Below are 22,070 nucleotides of genomic sequence, written 5' to 3'. Positions count from 1 at the left end.
ACATCTTTATCTGCCTTCAAAGTGACAACAGAGAAAAGCTGAAACAAAAGTGACAACTTTGAGCATTGAAACGTCTCTCACAGTGTGATAAAAGGAAGCTAAAGATTGAAACGCAGACGGTCTCCTCGTCAGCAGACACAAAGAGAGACTTCCAATGCGGAGAGAACTGGACTTGTCTACATCTGATGTATTCCTCTCTTGGGTATCGTGTTGTAAAGCATCACAAGCCGGCTTGGTTGTTAAACATGAGCGTGCTTGTGTTCTGTTTAGTCCGATCGTGCAAAAGGACTTCTTAGTGCTGCCTGCTTGCTGCCATTTTGAGGCACTAATACATGTAACATGGTGTAGCTTTAATAGTAGCAACACAACAGTACATATGTACATACAGTAGACACACAGAAACATGGTTAATCATGGGGTCTTGTCTTGTGCTCCATCCATCGAACTTTCTTTCTGCACATTTAAAGTGAGCTTTACTTGTATATCTGTCCGCAGATTTAACCACAGATCCCATGGACCCTCCCCTCGTGTCTTTCCACGCCTCCGCCGGCTCCAGTGTGGTAGATGTGCGGAGAGCTGGTTACGGCTCGCTCTTGGACACTCCATCCATCATCTCCGTGCCACCCAACCTGTCCACTCCTCCCTCTGCCATGCCCTTCCCTCCCCTCTTCCTCCCCTCTCACTCTCTGAGAACTATATCAGTCAGGGATCTGGAGAAGAGCTGTATCTGATATTGAAAGCTTAGCGAGTGAGATTTTTGAATGACAGTAAAGTAGCTGTTATTGTAATGTGCACTTCCAATACCTAGACACATCAGACACAGGTTTAATGCAGGCAAATGGCTTTGCACAAAAAACCCTACCCAATCGAGGGTTTATGACGGAAAATGCAGAAGAAAAGACTATTTCAGCAACTTTTGATGGTAAAATACACGGCTGCGTCATGTGCTGTGATAGAAATGTCTCCGTCCATCTGCTGCACTTGCCTAATCTGTAATTTACCTGTAGTGCTGCACTCACCTCCTGACCTGTTGCCCTTTCACTGCCCATAACCACCAAATCTGCCCCACACATTTGCCTGTGCATCACAACCATATGTGTAAACTGCAGTCACTTGTGTCGTACATTTGTAGTAGATCTTTCCTGCACATTATCTAATACCACCCATCCTTTCAGTAGTCGTCCAGTATGGTACCGGAAGAAATAAACTGTCCAGAGATCAAAGAAATGTTGACTCATTTTTTTTAAGGTGAATAATTACAGCACCAGTTACATGGCTCCATGATATTGAAGTGTCCCAGTAAGCCGTAAGCGATAGTAATCTTTTAAACTTTGATGTACGACGCATCACTACTATAAGTAAATATTAAAATGACCTTTTCGTCAGTTTGTTGTGCCTGTGTGGCCACTTCCATGTACAGTAAGCTCCATATCAGCGTGTAAATAACCACAAGTGGCTCACATCTGGACATTTGTTTCACTCTAAATTCTGCCACAGAAACAGGAGAAAGCAGCTCTCATCTATGCATTTTTAAAATCTCATTGTTCTTATTTTTCTTTTATTGTGAAACTATAGTCCTTATTTAAGAATCTTAGGTCATTACAATTTTAATAATCGGTAGTCCAACCCAGAATCGTCACAGCGTCCCGGGAGCAGCACTGCCCCTCCCCTGTTATAAATACCTGGGAACTCTGATAATATGCTTCGATCGGACAGTGTTTACTCTAACTCTCCAGTCAAGGCTTGTGCATGTCCAAGAATAGCCCCTGCTTGAATAGTCAGTACTTAAAACGGCCGGCTGCGAGGAAGGAAGTGACATGCTACCTTCCACTCACTACACACACTTGGAGAGATTAGCGCGCAGGCAGCGGTAATCTGGTTTCAGGACCACGGCCAGAGGCACCGTTTGGCACCGAATCTTGTCGAAAGTTGCGCTGACAACCTTTCAGGGAGAGTGTGAAGAAGTTATTTTGGACGTTAAGGACTCTGGCAAAGTAGGACTGACAATGTTTGCTCGGTTGATTTTATATAAAATTAGTTGAAGCAGATTAAATCTCAGTGTCGCTGACTACAGATAGCGCTGCACAGGAAACAGCAAAGGTTTAAGGAACCTGGTGATCAATTAAACTAGTTTGTTTTATATGTGTGAGTAAGAAACACGGGGCGGAGGGCGTAGAGGAGAAGGCTGTGCGCTCAATCGGGAGCGCGCAAAGACTGCACATTGGTCGGATCCTGGAGGCGTGAGGATGGAGATCCGGCCGGACAGGTTTAAGGTTGTGGCAGCCAAGACTCTCGGGAAAATATACGGGTATGTAAAAATCTCTCTGGGACAAATTACATCCAGAAATGTTGAAAATGTGCAGGCGTAATGCCATGTCACGGTAAAAAGAAAGTTCATCTTTTTGCAATCAAGGCTGCTACAGTATAGTTTCTGAAACATGTGTTTAATAAGAGTTTTTGTCTTAAAAGAGAAGCAAAACTGCTCATTTTGAAGATCAACGTGTCCAGAGGCCTGGATTAGTGGGGGTTTGGATGACCTGGCACAACATCTGTCCCTCTATAGGCTACTGAATCTGTCACATAAGAAAACTGGCATGCATGATTTATCACTTCATAAGCAACTGCAGTCATGCAGTAGTTGATGAAAAAAAGAAACTTTCTGAGCACACGAATGCTTTGAAACCTTCAACGGAACAAATACACAGAATTAAATTTCATTTTAGGGCAAATGGGTGTAAAATAAAGCGTTGGATCAATAGCTGGATTCATTTCTTCCAGGCTTTTCTGCAGTGCTGTCACATTGTTAAATTATGGAAGCCTGGTCGCTGTTTATCAATCAATGTGTTTCAGTTTCTACTGTACTTAAAGTATGTTTAACATGTTAATTCATCCAAACTCACAGTAACTTTGTGTTTAGTGTAAAACAGGCCTGATCTGCTGCCTCTTATTCTGCCTCACGTGTCATTATGGGGACAGTGTAAGCTTAAGAGGACCTTAACACCCTCACTCTAAAGGCTCAAACATCCCCAAAGCAGAGCATTTAAACATGCGAAGATGGGCGGTCTGGGGTCATGATGGATCACGAGAGGTCACTTTTGACATCATGTGACATTTTAGACACACAAGACTCATGTGCAAAGAATTGAAGTGTGTTTTTGAGACTTTATATCGCTCTACAACCAGTCATATTGGCAAAAGTAAATAAAATGTGTGAAACACCTGCTGAAAACAAAGGGTGTGAGGCCGTCAGGAGTCTGGCCCACTGATGGATATCAGCTCCTCTTTCTTCCTCTCGGGATTTGATGTAGCATCTAAACACTTAAATCCTCTCCAGGAATAGCCTTTGCTCGTCCAAGCTGTCGGCCCACGTAAATCCCTGCAGGCGGTACACCTTGGACACCTCTAGCTCCCTCTCCCCTTAAGTAGCCCAATAGCTGGTCATCGTGTCCCTTCCCCCTCTCAAGGCACCTCACAGCCAGGATTAGGCCTCTCGGCCCACCGTCGGCCTATAAGCTTTCATTTTCGTGGCGTGCACATGCTCTCAGGTGCTCCCTTGGTGCATTGCTGCCGTGCATAACTCTCACCGGCCCGTTCCCCGGTGCTGTTCTCTGCACGCAACATGCTTAACGTGAGCACAGAGAGACAAGCGGGCACATAGGTGTATTCTTTGTTTTATGTACAGAGCTGTATCCGTTCAACAGCACATCCACTCTGTTTTATTCTTCTCCATATCTGTTAGTTCTATTTATTTATTTGTTGCTTCTGTTTGAATCTATTTAACTAGATGAGTGAGACTAAACAGAAGCACGAGTTCATTGAAGTAGAACACACATTCATCTATTTATATCAGCTGCTAACTAACAATGGTTTGGTCTATATGTAATATATGTAAATGTAAAAACACCTACACATATAAAATGTACTATAATGATAAGACAAGGAAACAAAAGAAAGCTTCAGAGCCTTAAACAAGAGAATGTTTGAATTTCTTTTGATAAAAATGACTTAAACTATGTTTCTATTATCAAAATACCTGCAGATTAGGGGGAACTAGGAATACTCACTTAGCAGAATAGGTCGTGTAAAATTCAAGACTCATTGGGGTTCAATTGGTTCGTGGAAGCGCCAGACATTTCCTAACGGTGGTGTTACGAGTAGTTAGGTAGCTTGTGAGGATTACAACGGATTTTCTTTATCTCAGGGTCATTCATCAAAAGTCAACGTAGCAGATAAGGTGTATGCTGGAAACAAAAAAACAAAATGAAATATAGGTGCATTTCTTTTTGTGTAGCAGAGAATGAGAAGTCCATGTGGACGTCCTCTGGATACTGGGAAATAAATTGGTGTTGAAGAAGAAGAAGAAGAAGGAAATGTGTGCGAGACTGTGTGAGTCAGGGGAGTTGGCGATGAAAGGGAGGGTTAAAAATGAAGAGGAGACAGGAAGAATGAAGACAGAAGCCCGCCCAGACAAAAATAGTCCAAGAGAGCCAGAGATATTAATAATTCAAGAGTGAGAATCATTAATACTTGATCAGTGTCGGAGACTGTTAAGAACGACGGCTTACAGTAACTAATAATATAGCATAGCATATATGTTTTATAATTGTGCAGCTGATATCTGCTTGCTTGGGAGGTTGTGTAGGTGACCGCTCTGAAAGAAGTCTTTTTGTCACTCAATATTTTAGTGTCATTCTTAAGTCTCCACGGGAAGTACATCTTGTGATGCTAGAGAGCTGCAGTAATGGCTGTATGAAGATCAGCTGGTTAAAAAAAAAAAGTAAGGTAGCAAAGGGGGTTTGCTAGTTTACGCTAAGCAGGCAAATAAAGGGACAGTTCACCCCAAAATCATTTATATTACCTGTATTGCTATTTATCAATCCAGATTGTTGTGAGCAGTTTCATGTAGGAACTACTTTCCATACCCACCCACCGTATCACCACACAGAAGGAAGCGTGCATCTATTTATGTAAGAGGCTTGTGTTAACTCGTTGGAGCGTGTCGTTTGATAGAAAGAAAATATATCCTACATGAAACTGCTCACAACAAGGTCTATGGAATATCTTAAGTAACCGGGTCATGATGTCTGGAAAGAGACGTTGCTGTTCTAAGTGTATTGTTTTATTGGTGGACATCTCTACAGCCGATATCTCCAACACTTGGCGACTCACACCAAAAACAATCTAGATTGATCCATTGGTAAGAGGAGAAATATTTATTTTCGATTATAGGGTGAACTGTCCCTTTAAGCTTATGCTAATTGCACCCTATGAAAACAACATTCTCTACCAAATTGTCCAACAGTACTAAAGATCAATTTATTTACTGACTGCCGGTCAGTGAGTTTGCAGCTTCAGCCAGTCTGTTCGGACACACACACACACACACACACACACACACACACACACACACACACACACACACACACACACACACACACACACACACGGTCGTTGTTAGGATCGGTGTCGTGATGCAGAGGAGATTCACTGTGAACACAGCAACCACACTTACCACAGCGATGCATAAAACAACAGATGAAGTATTCAAACATGACTGTCCCTTAAAACCAATAGCAGCTGCTCTCCCAGCACATGCAATAAAGAAGTTGTCTATTACTTCCTACATACTTAAAGGCTTTTAAATGTCTTCATAGTTGCATAGAGGTTATGTTTTAGGGTCCGTTTGTTAGCAGGATTACGGATAAACTGTCCATGGAAGCTGACCTGTGGAACTGATAAATATTGAACACTTTCAACATGTTTATATGATGTAAATCTCACTTACAGTATCTAATCTATACTATACTCTTCCAGCTACAACAGAGATTTTCAAAGCAGCCATGATGGATGTTCAAAATGGCCACAGTGTTATTAATGGTGAGCCCTAATGGCTCAGTCTGCTGAGGATCCTAATACACTTCAATGTGGTTCAGTTCTAGCCCAGGATCCCAGTCTCATTTTCTGTCCGGTACAAGCAGCTGTCAAATGAAGTAATCTATAAAAACACCCGCCCCCCCCATCCCCCAATCCGAGCATTATTCATGCTCTGCACTGGTGGGTGTTGTATTTTGGCTAAAAGCTGCAGGACTTGTATGTACTCTCATGTACTGTACGTATCCCTTGACGGTGGTTGTGAATTACATTTACCAGACGAAGGCTAGAGGGATAGTTGCTTTTACCTTTTATATGTAGGTATGAAAAGCTAACTATGTATATTAAATAAAGCCGTGATATAAAAAGGGGCTCTGTTGCTCGCTCCAGTCAGCTGCGGTGCTCGAGTCTGTTCTGAGAACTCAGCAATGCACATGCCATGTTTTATAGATGACCCGCTGCGTTTAGATACATATTTGATGGCTGTAGAACTGGAGGCTGGCAGAGGTCATGGTTTCTCAGGGTTTCTCAGCAAGCCATATCAACATAGGTTATAGACGGGAGCAGAACAAGAGTAATGTGCTAACCTTGTTTGGAAGGGGAAGAGGAGCATGGATGCACCAGACTGAAGGTTTTTTATACTCACACTGTATTCATCACTGTCAGCCGGTTCTGTTGGAAATGAATGTCTGCAATACAAAAACACCCAATAAATATTAACACCATGAGAAGACAGGATAAGTCAAAGTTATGACAGCAAGCTGCAAGTGGTGGTAGGCTGACAGCTAACTGTGCTGAATGTCTCTTGTTAAGGTGCTAGAGTTACCAGTCAAATTGACAGCGAGAAAGATTGTGTGAACATCTTTTATCAAGCCAAGCTGTCAGTCTACAAGCCCTTCAGAGTAGGATCCGTTTTCACTGCGGAGTTTGGACAACCTTGGGGGGCTCACCGACTGATTGCTCCAAAAGAAAATCCTCAATATAGAAATGTAAGAGAAATAAGCGTTATAGTTGACGGGCTATTTGCTGCCAATAGAAACCTTTTGTGAATAAGCGTTTAGGTGAAATTAATAAGCAAACGGTACACTGACTATGTAGGGCTTTTCTCAAATGTCAGCGTGTTTTAGTTTGTATTGTCCAGCTGTTGTTGCGATACAACAATACAAAGGGATGTTTCATCTGACAGATAAGCCAGACAACATGTCAACCCATCACAAGCTGACAGAAATGTTGTTTTAAAAACTACTTATTTACAAAGGATTCAAAGGCTTTATTGTCATATGCACAAAAGTCCCAGGCTCCCCCAACAATGCAACATACTTAAGACATACAATTAAATAAAGTTATAAAATAGTGCAAGAGACACAATGGTGCAAGTAAAATGCAGGAATAAGTAGAATATGTACATATTAAAGAGAATAACATAAAACAGACTGTAAAATGTTAACTACTGTAATATATATATATGTATAAACAGTTGTGTGTACTATAAATACATGTAAGTAATGACACAGAGTTCAACAGTCTTATGGGTGATGGGGGTCTTTGATGATCCTGCGTGCCTTCTTCCTACACCGCCTGGTGTGGAGGTTCTCCATGGATGTCAGCTCCATCCTGGTGATGTGCCGAGCAGTTGTAGAGTAGAGTCTTACGGTTGAGGGCGGTGCAACTGCCATACCAGGCCGTGATGCAGCCGGTCGGGATACTCTCGATGGTGCACCTGTAGAAGTTGCAGAGTATCCTGGAGTCCATGTTGAACCTTCGCAGCCTCGTGATGCTGTTTGTGCGATGAGTCCAGGTCAGGTCCTGATGTGAACCCAGAAGCTGCTGACTCTCCCCAACGTAGATGGTGATGGGGGCGTGTACTCCATCTCTGCTGCTTCCTGTAATCCACAATCAGCTCCTTCGTTTTGCTGACGTTGAGATGAAGGTTGTTGTCCTGGCACTGAGATGTCAGGGCTCTGACCTCCTCTCTGTCTTAAGAAAACACTCACACTTCCTTTAAGAAAGTTTAGTGGATGTTTATTCCTGGTACAGGACCAAGTGACGGACGTGAGTCTAAACTACAATACTTTACTTACAGTTTCCACTCACTCCCTTTTGGGGTTTTCCAATCTCTTCTTTGCAGAGCTCTTGAGAAGAAGCAGGAAAATGGCGAGACCCTCGAGCTGTCGGCAGAGGGCCGGCCAGAGCTTGTGCAGGAGAAGGAGGTGCCCGTGGTGGACTGCACGTGCTTCGGCCTGCCCAGGCGCTACATCATCGCCATCCTCTCTGGCTTCGGCTTCTGCATCTCCTTTGGTATCCGATGTAACTTGGGCGTGGCTATCGTCAGCATGGTCAACAGCCACACCGTCTACAGAGACAACAAGGAGGTCATAGTGGTGAGTGGCGGTGGACGAGGTGGGAAGTCCTCAACATATATATTATTGTGTTTCTAAATGATTACCTCTGCCAAGAAGGTAATGTGCTTATTTGTTTGTCAGAAGGATTACTGAAAAATGAGTAGCCTGATATTTATACAACTTGGTGGAAGGGTGTAGCGTGGGCAAACGAAGAAACCAACACAATCAACCAACACCAATCAAAACTTTACCAATGTTACAAATCTGTGTTGGTGGTTTGAAATGGAAATGGCCAAGTCAAACAAATGATTGGGGTCATCTTAGAGTGTGGCAGTCAATGTTTCAGTAAGTGGAGTCAGTCATCAGAGTAAAAGGTTCGACACACCTAAGTGATGTAAAGGAATATTGATGATAAGTCAGGGGTAAGCATATCCCTCAGGGGGACCAGTAATCAATCACCTAAGTTCTTTTGTTTTGAGTCTTCTTCCTTAAGCTGGTAGATAAAATATCACCTATTTTAGAGATCAAACTCTAATTCAAGTACATGTCCACAACGATCATTCTGTGTGTCCCAACAGAAAGCTCAGTTTGACTGGGATCCAGAAACAGTGGGAATGATCCACGGGTCCTTCTTCTGGGGATACATAGTAACCCAAATCCCAGGAGGGTTCATCTGTCAAAAGTTTGCAGCAAACAGGTCTGTTTATCCAATATTATATGTAAAGGGACAATTGTACATTATTGTATACATTTTGAACATGCTGGCTCTATTCTTTCCTGTTCCAGAGTGTTTGGCTTTGCTATCGTGGCTACGTCTTGCCTGAATATGCTAATTCCTACGGCAGCACGGATGCACTTCGGCTGTGTTATCATTGTCAGAATATTTCAAGGACTTGTGGAGGTGCTTGACTCTATTTCTTGCTCACAAACACTAGAATTGGCTTTGAAAAAAGATTTCTATTTAGAACATGTATCATAGTGTAATTCCTTCCCTATCCTGCAGGGGGTTTCATATCCGGCCTGTCATGGTATTTGGGCAAAATGGGCGCCACCTCTTGAAAGAAGTCGCCTTGCCACGACAGCTTTTTGTGGTGAGTCCATTATCAGTGCACCTGTTTCTCTCTGTCTTTAAACAATGGATGTTTGTTATCATTTATTGATAGCCTATTTGCAGTTTTTCACTATCTTTTGACGTATTATAGACTAAACAGTGAAGTGACACATTGGACACACATTTCTCTTTTGTCAAGGTTCTTATGCTGGTGCTGTGATCGCTATGCCATTAGCTGGAATCCTGGTCCAGTACTCAGGATGGTCATCAGTCTTCTACGTATACGGTAAGAGACCTTTGACCTTTAGCCTGGAGGTTAAAGAAAATCAAATATAATGATTTTAAACTGGGGCTACAGTTTTCAGACCGAACTATAACTCGGGCAACTCCACAAGCCTTTGTAGGCAAATACAAAAACAATGTGATTGTTGCCGTAATAAACAAGACAGCAGAGTTTTACAGTAAATACATAAAGAAAATGCTGATTTCAACAGTTGTGCAGGCACACCCATCACTATTCAACACATACAGTAGCACAGTAGATGCTGACACATACTGAAACTGAAAGGACAAGCAGGACATAAATATGAGAACCAGAAGACAAAAACGACATCACCCGTTACGTATGAATTAAACATTTAACCCCAGTTTGTATCGAGGCAGCAGGTGTGTCCTTTGCAGCTTGTTCTTTTTGACCTCTCTTTTGAGTTTGAACACTTACATTACTCCTCTCTTCCCCCCTTGCGTGCTTGCCTTCCTTCCTTCCTTCCCCTCAGGAACCTTTGGGATCATGTGGTATTGCTTCTGGTTCCTGGTGTCTTATGAAAGTCCAGCTGCCCACCCCACCATCACTGAGGAGGAGAGAACGTATATTGAGGAAAGCATTGGAGAGTCATCCCAACATTCAATAACGGTCAGTACATGCCGTAGATTCCTCACTGTATCGCATCGCTTTGATGTTAACAGAACTGATGAGTCATTTACATTTCCCTCAGTTGAATCTGAATAGAGCTGCAATGATCAATCGACTAATAGATTTGTCAAATTGACGCATTTTTCTATGTTTACAGAAATTCAACACGCCGTGGAGGGCCTTCTTTACGTCCATGCCAGTGTACGCCATCATTGTGGCCAATTTCTGCAGAAGTTGGACTTTCTACTTGCTACTCATCAGCCAGCCTGCATACTTCGAGGAGGTGTTTGGGTTTGAGATTAGCAAGGTAACAGGAACCTTGTAGTTACGTCCTACAGCAGAAACAACATGTACATAATAATGCTGAAGAAAATCAAATCTATAGAAAGTTTGCATTCCAGGTATTTCTTGTCTCCTCTTTCTCTAGGTGGGCATAGTTTCTGCACTTCCCCACCTCGTCATGACCATTATCGTGCCCATTGGTGGCCAGCTTGCTGACTATCTACGCTCCAACCAAATCATGACCACCACTAACGTCAGGAAACTTATGAACTGTGGAGGTAAGAAGGGGCCACAATGAGCAGAAAAGGGATACAAGATGACCTGCTAAGCTCATAATAGCATATATTATATTAGCATATACAGATAAAATTGGCGAATTCTGAAGTGAAGTACAGGTTTTAGTCAGCTGTGGTGAGAAAACATTTGCTGCATGAGGGAAATGATGACTCACTGTAACGCAGAAGCCCTGCCTCTATCTGCTATTTTTGAACAACAGTGAGAAATCAATAGCAAAGTGAAATGGAGAAGCACACAGTGTACGTATCACTTTGTGGGGAAGGGTCAGCACTGTAGGTTACTGCTCAGTCAACAGCGTTTTATACAAAAGAGAAATAAAGTTGACTTAAATAAACACCTTGCATTAAGATTACCCATTGTATTAACACTTCTTTGTTTCGATTCTATCTTGATTGTCAACATCAGGGTTTGGGATGGAGGCAACCTTCCTGCTGGTGGTCGGCTTCTCTCATACTAAAGCTGTTGCCATTTCATTCCTGGTCCTGGCGGTGGGTTTCTCTGGCTTTGCCATTTCAGGTGAAACCATCATTTTCTTTTTCTCAAATAACAACATTGCCATCAATATCCATAAGCCCTTAAACAATGTGGATGTAGAACATATGCTATCATAGCTAATATTGTATGTATCCTTCCTCTTAAGGGTTTAATGTCAACCACCTGGACATTGCACCGCGCTATGCTAGCATCCTCATGGGCATCTCTAACGGTGTGGGCACTTTGTCTGGTATGGTTTGCCCACTTATAGTTGGTGCCATGACGAAGCATAAGGTGAGAACCAATGCTAGGGTGTGTTTTGTTATTATTACCATGGATTATTGTGTGCATGTAACATGAAACAAGCCTCTTTTATTGGTTTAATTTAATGTGTTTAACTAAAAAAAATAAAACACAAACTTCTTTCTATGCTTATAATCTCGTTTCCTCTTTTTTTCCTGTCACCCTCCCTTGATAGACGCGGGAGGAGTGGCAGGGAGTGTTTCTTATCGCCTCGCTTGTTCATTATGGAGGTGTTATATTCTATGGTGAGTATCTTAATTCTCTTTGTCTTTCTTCCTTAAACACAGCATTTAGGAGTTTGAGTTTGCAACAATCTGTGCGTTGTTTTTCATGCACTCGTCTGTCATAAATCTGAAAGTGATACAACAACTCTGTATTTTCTTCGGATTGATCATGTCTCTTGGGTGCAGGCCTCTTTGCATCTGGAGAGAAGCAATATTGGGCGGAGCCAGAAGAGCTGAATGTTGAAAAATGTGGCATCCTGGATGAAGATGAGCTTGCAAACGAGACAGAGGAGCTGTATCGCACAAGTGGCGGGGGAGGCTATGGAGCCATGAACCAGGGAGCGGATCCCAATGGAGGCACGGGAGGAGGAGGAGGAGGAGGAGGAGGAGGAGGCTGGGTCTCAGACTGGGACAAAACTGAGGAGTATGTCCAACCAGCCGGAACCAATAATTACCTTTATGGAGGAGAGGGGGACCGAGAGTTAACATAAAACCAGCAGATCTTCTGCACATAGCCTTTAGTGAGGCAGAAACAGTACATCAACAGCGTGGAGTTTCACCTGATGGCATGAAGAACTTTGAAAGTGCGGATTTAAAATCGGGAGGGGACCATTTTCAGCAAGTCTGACTGTATTATCATAACTGAACTGAAATCAAAAGAGACTCCACAGTGGAGGTGAAGACATTAGTAAATGTAAACTGTGTGTTTGTGTGTGCAATTGTGTACCTTGTGTGACAGACAATCTAAGTAAGAGTGTTTTAGGACTCATCACCCTACCTGCAACCTCTGTCGGAGGAGGAGGGTTGAGTTTTAGGCCTGCTGTGGCTTTCTTTGATGTTTATTCACTATACTAATTGTAGAGATTTCTATATTATCGGACAGGATTTCATTTGTTTGACTCTTTGAATCATTACAAATCTTTAGGCGCACATTGGATACACGCGCACGTCTGTGAAAACCTATTGTCTTTCATTAATTGGTTTCTAAAAGGTTTCATAAATGGTTGTAGAATTTCCAAATGACTGAAGTTCAAACGGGAAATCCCCAAAAACTAGAACCACAAGGTTTTCACTCGATGTTATAAAAGCTTTTTTCCTAAAAAAAGAAGTTACGTTTTGTACTTAATGTGCACACTTTTAAGAAAAAAGCATGTTACTTGTGCCAATACAACACAATATGTTGCTCTGTAGTATTGGTTTACTCATCCACTGAGAAAATAATTAAAACACCTGCGAATATTTCTGTACACAGCTTTCTGTGAAGTCTAAATAGCCCATACTGATATTTTTAGATGCAGCACTTTGATTTCCTCGTGCACAAATGTTTTATGTACTAGGCCTCAAACCTGTCTGCCTGCTGACAAACTGGGGAATAAAAAAAAAGCCTCGTTTAGGACTAGAAGGAACGTCAATACTCAAAATCCAACATCGGAATTTTGTTCAATATGCTTTACTTGTAATATATGCTTCTTGATGTTATTCTATTATGATACTGTTGTGTTAGGCAATTCATGATCCAAGTGTAAAAATCAGGATAAGCATATAACATAGGAACCCCCCACACATGCCCGTCTCCGCCCTCTGTCAGCGGCAGGGCACACACATACTGAGCCAAGGTGGTGCCAGTTATGTAAGCATGTTAAAGATCATATCGTGCAGCAAGCAAGCTGGAAAACAAAACATTTCACTGTACGTGAACAATTTATTTTACTTTTATTAGTAAATGTTGTAATGTATCTAGCTAGCCCCAAAATGAAGGTTAAGCTGGGAAAATATCCACGTGTTAGATCATGAATGGTATCACTTTGGCGAACACGGTTTTATTGGGTGGAGTTCACTGATAGATTGAATATTAAATGTTAGGGTTTTTACTGTTTTTCATTATTTTCTTGTTAAATGTTTTGTTCTGGATTGTAAACTTTAACTGTATGTGTAAAAATCATGTACATGTGGAAGATATTGTATAATAAAACCTAGAGGTGATAATTCCTGTACAACAATTAGTTATTATTAATAGGTTTATTCTTATGCATTAATGAAACGTTTATGTTTGGTGTTAGGAGATGCATAAACTATCTTGCTTAAAAAATTGATGATTACAGCTGAGTGTTACATTTTTAATCAGCTTTTTAAACATTTTTTATTCTAGTTTTGTCTTGATCGAGTGCTTCATGCATGATTCAGGCACTAACAATGCAGGTCTTTAAACCTTTGTATACAGTGGTTTCATGTTACCTATAATGCTGTACTCCACTCCAGACAGTGTATCGATCACTGGGCTAAAGTATAACAGCATGGAAATGAAGAAGAAAAATAGATTTTGATGGGACCAGAACAAGGGACCAGTTTTCCTCAGCCAGTAAGAAGCATTGAAGCTCAGGCGTTCATCCTGACCCCCCCTGCTCCGGTTCCTAAAATCAATGGGATTATCTTGCATCCATCTGCCAGTGAGATAAATAGTAGTTACCTGGATGTAACTCCACTTCTTCTAACAGGCTTCACGATACAGTGCAGCAGGGATGATGTATGTTTGTAGGCTGACGCGGAAGTTAGCATTGAACTGGTTCACTTGACAAAAAGCCAATGGGATTTTTCCATTTATTTTTGGCCCCCAGCCAAGGCAGTAAAAGTAGGCACTTTAGTAGTGCATCCCCATGATGGTCCCCTTTTCAAATACTAATATTTATACTATTGAAATAAGCTCTTTATTTACATTTAAAAATAAAGTAAAGATACTAAATACCACCACCACCTAATTATCTGCTATCAGCAAGTCTACAAACACAGTTATACTGGTATTGACCTTAAAACACCCATGAAGCATGCTGTCACCATAAAACATAATAAAGTTAGTCTGTAGTACTGGTCCATGTTCCACTAAAGTCCAGTACTTTCATAGTGTTATTAAGGCCAATACAGTGAACAATACTGTCAGTTAGCTAGCAGTCCGGCTAGCAAACAATGCTACAAACAACCCCCAACTGGCTCGGTCCAGAACATATTGTCTATTACTAGAAAGCTGTAGTTGGGAGTGGGTGCCATATAAACTGCCATGTAGGCTAAGCGAAGAGCACATTACTTTAAATTAAATGAAATATAATAGTCCAGTCCTATTTACTGTATGCAAAGAAAGTAATATGTAGGTTTTTAATTTTATTCCTCAAAAGTTGAACTAGTGCTTGCTCTTGTTTCTGAACTGACCCCACTGGATGCTCCTTTTCTAAAGATATCAAAACAACACTTTATTCAACCTTTTATTTTCTCCTCTGCATCACAAACATTTAGAGAGATTACAACTGGGCTGTATGTGTGATACATTCTCATGTCTCATCATGTCTATACATTTGTGATTGTACACATTTAATCAAAAGTAGCTAAAAGAATATAACGGCAATGACACTCTCTCAAGATACTGTGTCTGCACATTAAGCTTATATCTGGTCAGCGCACATACTGGAATACATTTAAATGCAAAAGCAGAACTAGTTATTATACCATTTCTTATCGTTTCAAATCGCATCACAAATAGCATTGGTAAAGCAACTCGTGACACACTTCTCTATCTCTGTACAAATGTAACTATATGTCTTTACAAAGAAACATATTTTGATAGTTTGATCAAGCACTTGATCTACTTAAACAAACCTACCTTCAACCTTAAACCTACTTGAACAAACCTTAAAAAAAGAAAGAGTTATTGCATAAAAGCTACTGAGACTTATCCGTCCTTTCACAGCCCTTCTCACTGCCTACTCCTTTGTACCCTCACTCACCTCCACCTGCGCCCTCTGTTCCCAGAGTTTGGTACTCCCCCCCTGTCATTCCCGCTTTCTTCAGCGCTTCATACCCTCACTCACCTCCACCTGCGCCCTTTGTTCCCAGAGTTTGGTACTCCCCCCCTGTCATTCCCGCTTTCTTCAGCGCTTCATACCCTCCCTCACCTCCACCTGCGCCCTCTGTTCCCAGAGTTTGGTACTCCCCCCCTGTCATTCCCGCTTTCTTCAGCGCTTCATACCCTCCCTCACCTCCACCTGCGCCCTCTGTTCCCAGAGTTTGGTACTCCCCCCCTGTCATTCCCGCTTTCTTCAGCGCTTCATACCCTCCCTCACCTCCACCTGCGCCCTCTGTTCCCAGAGTTTGGTACTCCCCCCCTGTCATTCCCCGCTTTCTTCAGCGCTTGATACCCTCCCTCTCCTCCAACTGCCCCCTCCATTTTCACAGTGTGGTACTCCCCCCCTGTCATTCCCGCTTTCTTCAGCGCTTGATACCCTCCCTCTCCTCCAACTGCCCCCTCCATTTTCACAGTGTGGTACTCCCCCCCTGTCATTCCCTCCTTCTTCAGTGCTTCATATTCCCCCTCTTTCCTCTGTCTGCCGGGTTCTTCTGGGTGAAGGGTGTCGTACTCGCCCTCCCTTTGGGCACCCTTCGGCAGCGCCTCATATCTGTCATCACCTGTGGCTCTTGACCTCAGCGGCACATCCTCGTAAATTGGTCCTAAAAATAAATTAAAAAAAGAAGTGCTAGGAGGTGCCTTAAGTGTGCATACAAAAAGTGAAGAAGAAGTAGTAGTTACTCACCTGTGGTATTTCTCTTCTTATAAAACAAAGCCACAGTTGCTCCACCTAGAAGCACCAGCACGACGATCACACTTGTTAAAATGTATGTGATAAGAGGTTGATCTGAAACGGAGACAGAACATATGTAACTTGAAATCCCTGTGACCCTCTGGTACCACTTACTCAGTGTTTACAATTCTAAAGCGTTAGAAAGCTCCCTCAATGGGTGTAGTACTCATGACGAGTTAACTGCTCTCAATGTGTATTAATATGTCCATTAGCAGGAACAAAATCAGGAACTCACAGAAATAGCCTTTGCTGAGTAAAGACTTCCCGTTGTTCCACAGAGCTCTGCATGCATATGTACCACTCGCTTTTGGCATTATCAATCCTCCCCTGGAATCCATGAGTGCCCACAGCTGATCGTCACGCTTGTTGTACCAACGATAGTGGCTCTCACTGGGACAATCTGGACAAGAACACATCAAGCCAATTCTTTCAGAGAGAACTGCTTTCATAGGAGGCGCTGAAAAAGGAGAAACGAGGGGTCAGACACAGAGTGTGTAAAGCATACAGTATCGTGCAAAAGAGGGGAACTTCATTGAGTCCACCATCAGTCAGAAGCAGCCAAAGAGTGTTGGTTGGATATGCATACCTTGGACAAACACATCTTGATTATCAGAGACCACTTGGTATGGGGCCCCAGCAGGTTGCTTGATGTATGTGAAGGTGGCATGACACTTGTATCTCCCCTTTGCAGATTCTGTCACGTCGGCGATTGTGTAGGTAGGACTTGAGCCCTTCAAAATGATTTTATCGTCTTTGTAGAAAATGGTGTCGCTAATTAGATCTGTACCCCAGACAAGGCACTTCAGAGTCAGACTCTCCCCAACTACAGCTGGCAGAGGATACATTTCCAGCGATACGTCCTTCGCTGAAAGAAGATTGGATTGGATATTACTCTTACAATGAAATAGCCAAACACAATAATAACATTTATGAGGCCTATATACTATGGTGGTCTCTCTACAGAAAAGGTTCCCCTGAATCTGCAGCTTCCCTTGGCTTATTATAACAGAGCATTAAAATAACAGCAGGCCTACCTGAAGTCCTGACTGTGATTTGGTTACTTCTGTGTTCTTCTGGTGTATCAGTACACCAGAAAATGGTCTCCTGGATATACATTCTTTTGGGTTGAAAGACCACACTCACACTGTCTATCATCATCTTCAACGCAATCCTTTTTGTCAACCCTTCCCTATTGACAAAGCACTTCCATCCCTGCAGACCACCCTCATTGTCAAGCTGCAGGATGACTGAACCTCCCGTCCGCACCACTGGCTGCCCTGTCTTGATGGTGAGTGAGGCACTGGGAATGTAATCTGGATGGAGAATAAATAAATGTTTCAATTATTCGTATGGATTGCGTAGCTCCCTTTTATGTCTTTGTGAGTTTGAACTGTAACTGTATGTTCACGTGGCACATTTACCCAGGACGTTGATGGGGAACGTGTCACTCTTTTCCCCATTGCTCTCACATTGATAAATGCCTGAGTGCGTGGGTGTAGCGACTGCTATCTTCTGGGTTTCGTTGGTCAGCGAAGGTTGTTCCTGGTTGTTAAAGTACCATTTCACTGGGCTCCCACTTGCAGTTTGGTCACATTTCAGAAACAACATGTCCCCGAAGTAGATATGCTTGATATCGGGTGACATAGACACTAATGAGGCAGGAGACAAAGACATAAAGTAAATGTCATCACAAGAACGTTATCAGTTAAGTTATTGCTGCCACTTGACATTTTACTCCGCTGAGAAGTAATAAAGGGACGATGGAGGGCTGACACCTGTAAACACTGATTACCTCCTGGCTTTTGCTGACATCTTGCCTGGAGCACGAACACTGTAACAAAATGAAACAAACATGTAAAAGTGTCATGACTAATAATACACAGTTCACATTAGGCTCATTGAACACTGGTGTGCCGTTAAAACATTATTTATCAAGTATGTAATGTACGTGTGTGTGTGTGTGTGTGTGTGTGTGTGTGTGTGTGTGTGTGTGAGTGTTTTGCAGAAAAGTCCATTTAGTTTTACTTTCTTTCTTTCTTTCTAATGTAGTGAATTCTTCTCTTAGAATGTATCAATCATCTCATCAATCAGCATCCAGAGAATCATATTTGGGTGCACATTGAATCAATCGAATTTGTATAATTTTCATAAGTTTGTTTCAGTTTGGACATTATATTTAACCTTTTACTTATACTGATGCAATGTATGATTGATTATTTAAATGATCATGCATGTGCATAATCAACTGTTAATTATTCAGCTAAATAATTAAATTGTACAAAAGGTTGGATTTGATTACAAATTCAGATGCATATACGTATCTATGATTTAAGATTATTGTCTTTATAATATTTCACCTTTAAGTTCACACTGATAGATCAGTGCTTGCTGTACAACTGAGGGTTAAGTGCTTTGCAGGACAAAACTTTTACGTATTTGTGAAACGTTAAATGCAATTCATTACAGAAAATTCAGCTAAATGTAAGAATGTTTTTAGTATGTTTAAGCAATGTTGGAAATGGCACTTGCTATTCATATGACCATTTTTAAATGTGAAATAAAACATGTTTTATTCAGCAATGTTTAAATTCATCTAATTCCTCCATGGAAAAACCTCCAGTTTGTCAAAATGAGCTGATAAAATGATGATAAAAGCTCCAAAACTCAGAAAAATGTGGCACTTGCACATTTAATCAATTTCCTCTACTACCAAGATCAACGACTCAAATACATAAAACGTCTTTATGAAAGCAATATAACATCTAATTCAATTCCAACTGTGCATGATGTAAATGTATTAACAATACCAAAACCACCTTCAACCACATTAAATCTTTTCAAGGATTCCCCTCACCTGCCAGGAGCAGCAGATGTTTCATTCCCTTCATGGGAACTTCCAGAGTAACACAGACAAGAGAAACAACAAAAGGACTAATGTGCTGAAGTCACCAGAAACTAAGTGGTGTTGTGGGTTAAGTTGAGGAAGTTGTCTTTGGGGCTGAGCCTTGCGCAGAAGTGATGCAAGAGAAAAACAGTCATATAGATTGCATTCTTCAGTATCTAAGAATACTTTCCCTCTGCTGCAATATTTCTCCTCTACAGTGCTCCCAGTAGCAGAGCAAACGTCATCTTCACAGAACTTACATTTCAAAATTGTGACAATACTAAGAATCCTAAACACACAAGGTCAATATTAAGAAACAGAGAAAGAACAATGAGAGGCCTGTAAGTCTTTATAGAGGGCAGTTAATACTCTCTTTACAGTTATGAATTGCAATACATATATATGTATAATTGCTTTACTTGCCTAGTTTCAGCTGCACTAAAGCAGGAGGTTTGACAACAGAAAATCAGTTAAATACAGGATTTACTTGACAGTTACCCATGTGGCACTAAAGACAGCTAATGGTTAAATCAAAGGTCTATTCTTAGAGAGCCGCAGCTAAACTAAAACGGCAAACAAGAGACTAAAATTAGACTAAAAGCAAGTCCACCTTTGTATTGGAAACAATGGTTGAACTCGCTCAGTAAACAAGGCTGAGAGTGAGGCTCTCGAGGTTGTGTGAAAGGCACAGACGAGCTGCATCCCAATTTAGGGCCTGAATCCTTTGAATAATGATAAAAATAATAATAATAATAATAAATAATTTAAAAGATTAACAGAGTTAAAGCTGAGCCTCACCATCCTTTAAAAAGAGCTAGACTCACAAAGATCAAAACTAGTGGTGCGTTCAGGTGCAAACAACCTGAATAATGGCAAATATATGCTTAAAACTTGTATTAATGACAACTTTCAGTTCATGCTTTTGTCCAGTTCATGTGATTAATGCAAATACCTGGTAATATTAAACACACGAGGACCTGCGCTGCAAACAATACAGCTGCTGCATGTTTTGCCTGTGGTGACTTATCATTTGGTTTCGAAGTGAAACGTTTCTGAGAAATGATGGACAAACTGACACGGCTGTTTTTTTTTTCAAAAATTATTATGCCATAACCCGAAACTAGAAACCAGAAACCAGATGAGATGTGTTAAGTCGCTGACACCACAGTGTTAAATGAGGTGTTGCTTAAGCAGACAGCAGGGCTCTGAGGATAAAAGAGGAAAACAAAATGCAACAGTCAACATGTGACAATCACTATTAATCGATACACAGATGGGATGTTGTTGTGAACCTGTCTGCCCTTCAGCATGATGTCACACAGTGCTTCAGGACACTTCAGGACACTGTGGGCTTCAGGTGTTAAAAGAGATTGTGCTGATTTCTGAAAATAAAGATAGCTCAGTTATGCTCAGCAACTTCTTCTTTCACACATTCTGGAAAAGCAGAACACCTTTTTTTTTAATGCATGAACTTACTGTATCCAAGTGATCAAAAAGGTCAGCGTGTTGTCCTGTCAGGGAAACTCTGTGCAGACGTCTCAACGCTGATCTACTGAAAAGACATTAATTCAGCAAAACCAATGTTTAAAAACGAAAGTGATAAAGAAGAGCATAATCCTTTTTTATAAAGTCAAATGTTTCTTTAGTTTATTACACATTATATTCCCATAAGAGGAAGATAAAACCAGAGTGTTGAAACACACATTTGCATTCTGAGAACTACATTTAAAACGTTAAAAAGAAAACAGCGAGTGTTGAAACATTTTCCGAAAACAAACAAATCAACATTCTGAGAACTTTTGCTAAAACTGATAAAAAGAAAGAAGGGTTTCTTTAAATTGAGGTTTCTGTTTCAGTTACTTGAAACGTCCACCAGAGTCCAGCACTGCATCAGTTTTCCTTGAGAAAATAATTCATGAATGAGGCCTTCCAGAAGATGTGTCGCTGCCTTTGTCTGTACACTGAGCCTCTGCTTCACTGTTCGTCATATGATGTATAAATGACTGTATTTAGGGCTGTGAATTAGCAAAGCAGTCTTACTCTGAGTGCAGCGGTCACAAGTAGTGAGTCTCAACATATGATTGTCTCCTTACAGTAATATTAATATACATGTTGTGGATGGTATTCACACACATCATTGTCAGTGATTTAAAGCAAAACCCCATCTCTGTGCTTCACATCTTCGATTTCATAAATCAATCATCTCTCATCCTGCCTTCTCTTCTTCTGCTTTTCTTTTCTTTGTCATTCAAGTGCACTTACTAAAACACAGAAACAAAGGGGGGGCAAAACCCAGCCAGCATATTTCTTTTTACCACTGTATAGTCCATCTGCCCGTGACCCACTTTCCTCTCCTTGCCTTTGGCATGAGAGGCGTTTACACAGGAAAGCTAGTTTCTCATTCTCAGCATAAGGACATTGTGCAGGGAAGGCAGCGGAGGGGCAGGATGAGAGCGTGCTGGAAACACACCGTGGAGTGGTGCACCCACTAGAGCTCTTATCAAGAGTTACAATGCAGGTGTCGTGTCGTCCTTAAGAGAGGGGTATGGCAGGATCCAGAGTGTACTGATGTGTGCATTAATGTGTTTCAACCCAGCTCGCCTTCCTCTTACCTTCATCCTTCCTCTTTGTCAGGGCTCTGAAAGCAACCACAAAGCAAGCATAAGGGCATTAATCGCTCAAACACTCCAATTGACTAAATGCAATTGACTAAGAAGTATTATATAAAAGCACTTGGTGTCATAATTGCGGTTATACTGGTAATGATACAGCCACTGACTTGTGACAAACAACACGTATCACCA

General features: G+C 41.5%; 2 protein-coding genes across 2 annotated transcripts; one reads left to right on the top strand and one right to left on the bottom strand.

The window, feature by feature from the left end:
- Positions 1-1,724: 1,724 nt before the first annotated feature.
- LOC115024487 (vesicular glutamate transporter 1-like) lies at positions 1,725-13,743 on the top strand. The gene is made up of 13 exons (XM_029456096.1): positions 1,725-2,308; positions 8,000-8,252; positions 8,792-8,910; positions 9,000-9,114; positions 9,217-9,304; positions 9,464-9,550; positions 10,041-10,177; positions 10,335-10,484; positions 10,605-10,737; positions 11,162-11,272; positions 11,397-11,524; positions 11,709-11,778; positions 11,944-13,743. Exons 1-13 carry the CDS (start codon positions 2,247-2,249, stop codon positions 12,246-12,248), a joined length of 1,758 nt encoding a protein of 585 aa, XP_029311956.1. The 5' UTR covers positions 1,725-2,246; the 3' UTR covers positions 12,249-13,743.
- Positions 13,744-15,862: 2,119 nt separating this feature from the next.
- Positions 15,863-19,351, bottom strand: LOC115024877 (uncharacterized). Its single transcript, XM_029456740.1, has 8 exons — positions 19,237-19,351; positions 18,175-18,213; positions 17,804-18,031; positions 17,417-17,695; positions 16,969-17,247; positions 16,618-16,839; positions 16,335-16,436; positions 15,863-16,251 (listed from the first exon to the last, which is right to left on the bottom strand). The coding sequence occupies exons 1-8, from the start codon at positions 19,268-19,270 to the stop codon at positions 15,863-15,865; spliced, it is 1,572 nt and encodes a 523-aa protein (XP_029312600.1). The 5' UTR covers positions 19,271-19,351.
- Between the last annotated feature and the right edge of the window lie 2,719 nt (positions 19,352-22,070).

This window comes from Cottoperca gobio, chromosome 19, assembly GCF_900634415.1.
Source record: "Cottoperca gobio chromosome 19, fCotGob3.1, whole genome shotgun sequence".
Taxonomy (NCBI): Eukaryota; Metazoa; Chordata; class Actinopteri; order Perciformes; family Bovichtidae; genus Cottoperca; species Cottoperca gobio.
The sequence above is the reverse complement of the archived record's forward strand: the minus strand, read 5'-3'. Positions and strand labels throughout refer to the sequence as shown.

Excerpts from the sequence above, each read along its gene's own strand:
- LOC115024487 (XM_029456096.1), top strand. The coding sequence starts at position 2,247 with ATGGAGATCCGGCCGGACAGGTTTAAGGTTGTGGCAGCCAAGACTCTC. Across the intron at positions 8,253-8,791 it reads ACAACAAGGAGGTCATAGTG|AAAGCTCAGTTTGACTGGGA; the intron begins GTGAGTGGCGGT and ends GTGTCCCAACAG. Across the intron at positions 9,551-10,040 it reads ATCAGTCTTCTACGTATACG|GAACCTTTGGGATCATGTGG; the intron begins GTAAGAGACCTT and ends CCTTCCCCTCAG.
- LOC115024877 (XM_029456740.1), bottom strand. The coding sequence starts at position 19,270 with ATGAAGGGAATGAAACATCTGCTGCTCCTGGCAG. Across the intron at positions 18,214-19,236 it reads ACATCTGCTGCTCCTGGCAG|TGTTCGTGCTCCAGGCAAGA; the intron begins GTGAGGGGAATC and ends ATTTTGTTACAG. Across the intron at positions 16,437-16,617 it reads ACTCAGCAAAGGCTATTTCT|ATCAACCTCTTATCACATAC; the intron begins GTGAGTTCCTGA and ends TCTCCGTTTCAG.